The following is a 7,964-nucleotide window of genomic DNA, read 5'->3' as shown; positions in this document are numbered from 1 at the left end:
GTGTGTGTGTGTGTGCTCGTGAAAAGATCTGGGAAAGAATCATTTTCATATTAAAATGATTTTGTAGCATATTGTTTTTCCCTACTATGGAAGTATGAAATTTATTTTATTGTGGACCTTACCTTACCTCGTGGCGGGCTAGTCCCACCATGCGGGTCGGTAGTGTCTGCTGCCTGCAAGTAGCATTACTACCTTTAGTACCTATCCTCATTTGAACTCATTAGACTCATATTTTATTATTGTTTACTTTCAGTGGATACATTACCATGATGTGTTATTTAGATTTATATGACATTATTTCATGCTTTATCTGGATATGAGATGCATAATTTATTTGCAGTATTTCAGTACTTGTGATTTATGGCATTTTATGGATTATTGCTATGTACTGACACTTTATTTTATCTATGCAATATGAAATTATATGTTGCGTGTCTGCGAGTGTATTGGATGCAAGGGGATGATTTTCCTTCACTCACTCTGGTGAGACAGGGAACGTCGCGATTCTCCTTCATCGGCATGCATGTCGTGTTTTCTATATTGTATATATGCATGTGTGGTTCAATGTTGCAGGATATTGCAAGTACAAGTACCGGGTAGGTACGGGGTATTGTCTCCACCTGGCTTCACAGGTATGAGCGTGCCTTATATTGTCCGATGGAAGTGGAGGAGGTAGTAGTTGACCCTATTCTACTCAGTTACACTCTTGTGAGTGTCGTTAGTTGGTCGTCTTATCAATTTGTTTGGCCTTCGTGTATTGTCGTTTGACTTTTTTTGAGTCTTTGCTTGGGGTTTGTTCAGTTTGTGTGTTTTAGTGGATTTAATTAATTAATTAAATTTATGGAGTTATCTCATAGTTGGTATTTTCGAATTATGTATTTTATGCATTGAGATTATAAATTTAATTAATTAAAAGAAGTTATTAAATTAAGTTGCAAGCCGCATGATATTAGAAATATATTTTATTTAAATTTTAGTGAAAAATAAATTAGATTAATTTCATTTATTGTTTCCTAGAATTTTAAATAAATAAAAGAATAACATAATAAATAAATAAATGAATAAAAGAATAAATTAGAATTAATGTATTGCTTTAATTCCTTTTTTAGGAAATTAATTAATTTGCATGAGAAAAGAAAAGAAAAAACTGATTTTTGCTTATTACATGTTAATTTATTCCTTTGTTAGGAATTAGAAAAGAAAAAATAAAATTGCTTTTAATTCTAAAATTAAATATTAGGGTTTTTGGGAAAAATATATGCAACCTAGAATTTTAGTTTAAAAGGGGAATATGTCTTTTTATTTAAAAAAAAAAAAAGTCACGGGAAAGAGACAGAGATTTTGTTGAAGGAAAAATTATTGGAAGCTTAGATTTTGGTGAAGAAAAATTGTTTGGAAGCTTGTTGAAGGATTGAATCCCTCTTACAAAGTTCTTCCAAGAAAACTATACCAGGTTGGGTGGTTTCTTCTAGTTGTTTTTTTAAAGAAAACATTTTATTTCTTGCCTCTTTCTGAATGATGTGTGTGTTAAAATATTTGTCAAATCCAAAATTCTTTCTGGTTATTTCTTGTTCTTGGCTAAAGTCCATTTCTGAAATTAGTTTCTAGTGTATGGAAAGAAGTTGTTTCCTGGGTGTTTCTAGATTACAATTTTGAGGAAATTGGGAAAAGTTATTCTGGAAAATTTTGCCAAGATGTTTTACTGTGCATAAAAATTGCAAGATTTGGGAGAAAAGGTTTTTGCTGGAGAAAAGGTTTTTGCTAGAGAAAATGTCCTTTGGTTTGGTATTGGATTCAATATATATATATATTTTTTGATAAAAGTGGATAGGCCACTAAACTTATATTTTATTAATTTCGAGATTTGAAAATACAAATGGGTTCAAAGGGTATACCGGCAGGAAAGAACCCGCAAGAAAACCTCTGGTTGTGGCCCAAAAAAGAGAAAAAACTAAAATTAAAACCCCATATACCTAATTACATATCTGATTTTGATCACCCTCCCATTACATAGCTTATCAGGATATACCTATCATTTTCCAAAAAACCCCATAAACCAATTACATACTTGATATTAAACACCCTCCCATTACATGACTCTTCGAAGATGCGTATCATTATCCATATGACCCAAAAAAATTTGAGGAGTAGACTATAGAGGAGCAACATAGCCACAAGGCTTCCATGCTTGACAAAAATATGTATCAACCGATCAGAACCATAATATCCATCAGGCACGTAGGAAACCACCCACTATTTCCCACAAAAAATAGTTCTACTTGCCAAAATGAGGAAGAAGACAGATGTAAACATATCCTTGCTCAAAAACCCTGTGGACAAAAAACCTTTTGCACTCAAACAAAAAGCCCAAGAACATGATGTCAAGGAATTGAGAACCATGAGCTAGGCCCTTCTAGTGGTGGAGAGGAAGGAGGCACCATCTGTATAGGAGGAACCCAAACTGGCGAAGCTCGAACATTAGGCATTAATTCTAAAAGAAAATGAATTCCTGCAAAAACATTAACCGTTGCAGCCAGACAATCTGGTGATACATAATCTAAAAGGGCTGCCAAATTAAATAATGTATCATCATATAAGTTAGATATCAAACCATTCCTTAAAATTGAAAGGAGTTCCCCATGCCAACTAGAGGATAATAACTAAGAATGAGAAATAAAACCAGCATATTCAAAATCACCAAAATTAAAATGGTAATTAGAGAGAGCATTGTCCAAATCAACCGTAGAGTAGAAATGGGAGTTGAAATATGTATCAAAGATTGCCCTAACCATAGCAAAATCTAGAAGCACATCCATACATATAGTGAGAAACCGAGATGCAATATTAGCAAGGAAACAACCTGAGTTATCTGCAAGCCATCGCTTTCCCAAAACTTTGTGAAAAGCCAGAGAAAAGTCCACCGAATGAATTTGAAACAAACACCCAAGCTTTTCATCGTCCAAGACAAAAGAGTCTTGAAAATCATAGTGTTTGCGAGGCATTAGAATGTGGTAACCCATTGATTCCATCAAAAAAGCAAATGCAAAGCCAAGAGAGTAGAGGAGAATAAAAGAGCACAATGTCATCATAAGAAAGTAAAAACAACCACGAGAGGATGACACACTAATAAAAAATGATGACAATATCCATGCCGTAACCCTAAACAAAAATGATGTCACTTCAAAAAACTTGGCACAAAGAATGCAAGACAGAAACAAATGCCGCCACCCTAATAAAAAATGATGACAATGTCCATGCGAAGCATAGAGCCAGCCAAGCCAATTAATAACTCAAGATATCCACATGAACAAGATTACTCAAGAGATCTCAAAAATCTGCCACTTAATAGACATGAAGAAAACAAAACTGTGCAATCAACAAGGGAGAAACAATAATGAAATTATGAGGAAAGATTTCACTCATACAAAAAACCTCCCCCGTACCCCAAAAACCCGCAAAAAAAAATCTCAATAAAGACGACCTGTACGACAAAAAATAGAAGTGCATTCCTAAAATTAATCTTCCAGCCACCGTACATAAACAAGCTTTTTGCCAATAAGTAAGAATAAAAAACTCTTAAAGTGGTACCAAAGAATAAAGCAAGATAAAAAACAATTTCCACACACCATAAGTCCAATCGGATCGAAGAAACAAAGGCCCGAGCCTTGCTTGGGATTACACACAAGCATGCAGAAATAATGAAGTAATGTCCCAAAGTAAGACACCACCACTTTAAAATTTATGTCTGAATGTGATCAATATGTAAGGCACAAGGACGTACTTCTGAAATAACAACATTTGCAAATAATAGAACAAGCATCCATAATCTACCAAAATAAACCAAAGCGCCCAGGATATACACCCCATCCTTCTGCTCAATCCAGATATACCGCCAAACCATATGTAACCCATGTGTTGATAAAATAATCATAACAAAAACAATCCACCTGAAGAAACCTCTCCAATCCTCAAGAAATACACACATTAACATCTAACCCAAGGACAAAGATGTATAAGTACTCCAAATGCAGATAGAAATAAAAGACTCCTATCAGCACATAAAGAACAGATACAGGCTGTACTGAGGAGAGGATAATATGTATACTTCAGTAAGAAATGAAGATAACGAGTAGGAGTTTTTAAAATGTATTGCCACCTAAAAATTGCCTCCCCATTCCTCAAGAAGTACACACATTACCATCTAACCTAATACAGAAGTGTAAAAATACACCATATGCAAATAGAAGTAAAAACCTCCTATCACCACATGACGCATAGATACAACTAATCTGAGAAGAGGATAATATATATAATTCAATAAGAAATGAAGATAAAAACTCAAAATAGATGAACTTAATCTTTGGGAAGAGGCATATACCCGGGGAGGACATCTTGAGGAATGTCACCAATTTCTACATTCTTATGAAAAGAAGCCGAGTCAATAGCCAAATTAGCCAGGAAATCTGCTTGTTTATTACTCTCGAAAACAATGAGATAATATATAGGTATCAAAAAAAGATAATTTCTCCAAGATGTGATCAATTAAATACTTCAAATTCCAACAATTACTTTTACAGTTCAAAACACTTTGGATAACAACCATTGAATCCCCCTGAATGGAAAGGTGTTTGATCCCAAGGGAAATAGCCATGTCAATCCCAAGTGACAGAGCTTGACATCCAACAAATTTGTTTGAATGAAACCCAAGGGCATGACATTGAGCAGTTATTAAAACTGCATTATGATCCAAAATGGCCATACCAGCCCTAGCCATACTCGGATTCCCCCTAGAAGCACCATCAAAATGGAGTTTAAAATGACCCAGAGGAGGAGGAACCCAGGTGGCCATAATTCTCTTATTTTTAAAAGCCAGATCCTTTGAAACTGACCCATGAGAGGGAATGATAGACAGGGATTTCCATGTCCTTGTGATCATGCCATCTCAATGGGAAAAAGATGTCAGATGATCTAAGTTCTTATGAATATATGACAAGGCCACCTCCGAGATAGAAGCCTCTATCTTGACTAAGATATCAGAGAGCGACGTGGATGATTTTTTGAAGATCCTATTATTTCTCTCTAACCATATGTTCCAAACAATAATCGATGGAGCTATGATCCAAAGGCAGGCATAAAAAGAAGAGGAGAATAAAAGAGGCCAAGCTTTGAAGTGTGAGAGGAGGTCCCCACTAGTAACAAAAGAGAGACCTAATTTTTCGAAGAACCAATTCCAACATCCTAGAGAAAAATCACAATGAAGGAAAAGATGAGATGACGATTCCAATTTCTAATTACAGAGAACACAAGGGAAAACAACAGATAAACCCATCCTATCCAGTCTCATCCCGGTAAGAACCCTATCTTGAATAGCAAGCCAAGCAAAAGCTCTAGCCTTCGGCAGACATGCTGGATGCCAGAATAATTTGTAAGGCCAAGAAGAGAGATCCTTGGCCGGCATAAGGGAATTATATCCATCTCTCACTGAGTATTTTCTAGATGAGTTCTTAGTCCAAATCATCTCATCATCAAGCTCAGACAAGATGATAATTCTATTTCTAAGAATAGAGTAAAAACCTGCTTTTAGACTAGGGCTAATAGGAAGAAACTCAATCGACTTCCATTGAGCCATCACCATATGTCCATCATGAACTACAGTAAAATAGTCTGATAAATAGGCCCCCCTTTTATCCAAAAGTATAGATTTCAAGGGGGACCAATCCCTAATAGAATCCATAGGACAATGGCCATTCTAAGCATCATCCCAAAATCTAACTTTCAAACCATTATGCACAACCCAAGAAAGATGCGGCAGCAAGACCCTTCTACATTTTCCCTTGAAATTCCAAATGGCCGACCCCTTAGGCAGAGACTCGGCCCGAAAAATAGACTCCCTAGCTCCATTAGAAAGATACTTAGCGAACATGATTCTAGCCCAAAGGGAGGCTGGATTATCATACGATTTCCACACTAATTTGGCCCCCAGGGCCAAATTTTGATTTTCCAAGCTACGAATTCCAGACCCCCCAAGTTCTTTAGGAAGACAAACCTTATCCCGAGCTAACAGGGGGATCCTAGATTTCCCATCCCTGTTGTTATTCCAAAGAAAAGACCTCAGAGTATCTTTTAAACTGACAATAACATCCTTTGGAGCTTTGAGAATTGACATTAAGTAAGTAGGCACCGCATTCAAAACTGACTTAATCAACACAATTTTCCCGGCCATGGTGAGCCATTTGTGGTTCCATGCCAAAATTTTCTTAGACACCCCTGAAACTTTTTTATCCCAAAAACTAACCTTAACCTTATTAGCAAAAAAAGGAACACCTAAATAAGTACAGGGAAGATCCCCAAGTTGGAAACCCCAAAACTTTTGAAGCTTATCCCGGAGCAGGGACTGAGTATTTAAGAAGAAAATCTTAGATTTTTCCTTGTTGACCTTCTGACCCGAAAAAGCTACATAATTCCTAATCACTTGATCAATAGCCTGAGCCTCCTTCAAGGTTGCACAACCAAATAGGAGGGTGTCATCAGCAAAAAGACAATGGGAGATCCTCCGATCAAAATTCTGAATTTTGATGCCCTTCCATGAACCACTCTCACGTGCTGAGCCAATTGCCTGACTTAGAGCTTCAGCTAGTAAGATAAATAAAAAAGGTGAGAGCGGGTCCCCTTGCCTTAATCCCCTAGAAGAGTGGAAGAAACCACAGGGGGACCCATTAATAAGAACCGACAATCTTGTCGAGGAAATGCAAGCCATAATCCATTTTATCCAAGCTAGGGAGAAGCCCAACCTTGACAGGACAATTTTTAATGCATTTCATTCAACCCTATCATAGACTTTCATCATGTCTAATTTAAGAATCATTGCAGGGTATTTCTGGGCAGAGATCGAATGTAAGACCTCATGAGCAACTATAGCCCCTTCAGGAGTTAACCTTTGAGGGACAAAACCTCCTTGCTCAAGGGAAATTATTCTTGGTAACAGCTTAGCCAACCTCATTGCAATTACTTTGGAAAATATCTTATAAATGGTGTTACATAAAGCTATAGGACGAAAATCTGTGAAGGTTTTAGGGTCGTCCTTTTTAGGTAAAATGACAATTAAGGTAGTATTCATTTCTTTAAGGATAGACCTATTTCTCCTAGCTTCCTCTAAAGCCAAAAGGACATCCTGACCAACAAACTCCCAACATTTCTGGAAAAACAAAGGAGTAAATCCATCAGGCTTGGGAGCCTTATCCGGATTCATAGCAAAAACAGCCCCCCGAACCTCTTCTATTGAGAAAGGAGACATTAACATTGTATTATCCTCAGGAGAGACAAGAGAGGGAATAAGAGATGAGATACTGTTAGAAACATCAATATTCTCAGAAGAAAGAAGATTCTTAAAAAACTTAACCGCTTCCTTAGAGATATCCCCATCCTCAGAAAGGATATTCCCCTGACAGTCCTGAATACAAGAAATCCTACTCCTGGCCCTTTTCATTTTAGTACTAGCATGGAAAAATTTTGTATTCTTATCACCATTAGCTAGCCATAATTCTTGAGATTTTTGTCTCCAATAAACCTCCTCTCTAGCCAAGATTTCTTCTAATTCACTCCTAAGAGACCTGAGTTCATCCAACACCTTAGATCCCAAACCATGCTGCAAGACATTCCTATTGAGGACCTCTAACATATCTAAAACCCTTTGTTTTTCTACAAAAACATTCTTGAAATGAAGGGAGTTCCATCCCCTAATATTTTTTTTTAAGAAAGTAATCTTCTTGACCAATTGGAACATTCTAGAACCCCTACAGAAAGGAGCCTCTCCCCACCATTGTCTCAAGAGGGGAAGAAAAGAGGGATCCCTAAACCACATTGGCTCAAACTTAAAAGGAAGCTTGTGGCCAGGTCTGTCCCATACAATAGTCAGAGAGACTAGGAAATGATCCGACCCAACCAGGGGAAGAATGGAAGAGAAA

General features: G+C 36.8%; 1 protein-coding gene across 1 annotated transcript; it reads right to left on the bottom strand.

The window, feature by feature from the left end:
- Positions 1–2,381: 2,381 nt before the first annotated feature.
- On the bottom strand, positions 2,382–7,486 carry LOC131045374 (uncharacterized). Its single transcript, XM_059210363.1, has 3 exons — positions 6,902–7,486; positions 5,827–6,616; positions 2,382–2,566 (listed from the first exon to the last, which is right to left on the bottom strand). Exons 1-3 carry the CDS (start codon positions 7,484–7,486, stop codon positions 2,382–2,384), a joined length of 1,560 nt encoding a protein of 519 aa, XP_059066346.1.
- Between the last annotated feature and the right edge of the window lie 478 nt (positions 7,487–7,964).

Source organism: Cryptomeria japonica, chromosome 8 (assembly GCF_030272615.1).
Source record: "Cryptomeria japonica chromosome 8, Sugi_1.0, whole genome shotgun sequence".
Classification (NCBI taxonomy): Eukaryota; Viridiplantae; Streptophyta; class Pinopsida; order Cupressales; family Cupressaceae; genus Cryptomeria; species Cryptomeria japonica.
Note: the sequence above shows the minus strand (reverse complement) of the source record. Positions and strands in the feature narration are given on the sequence as shown.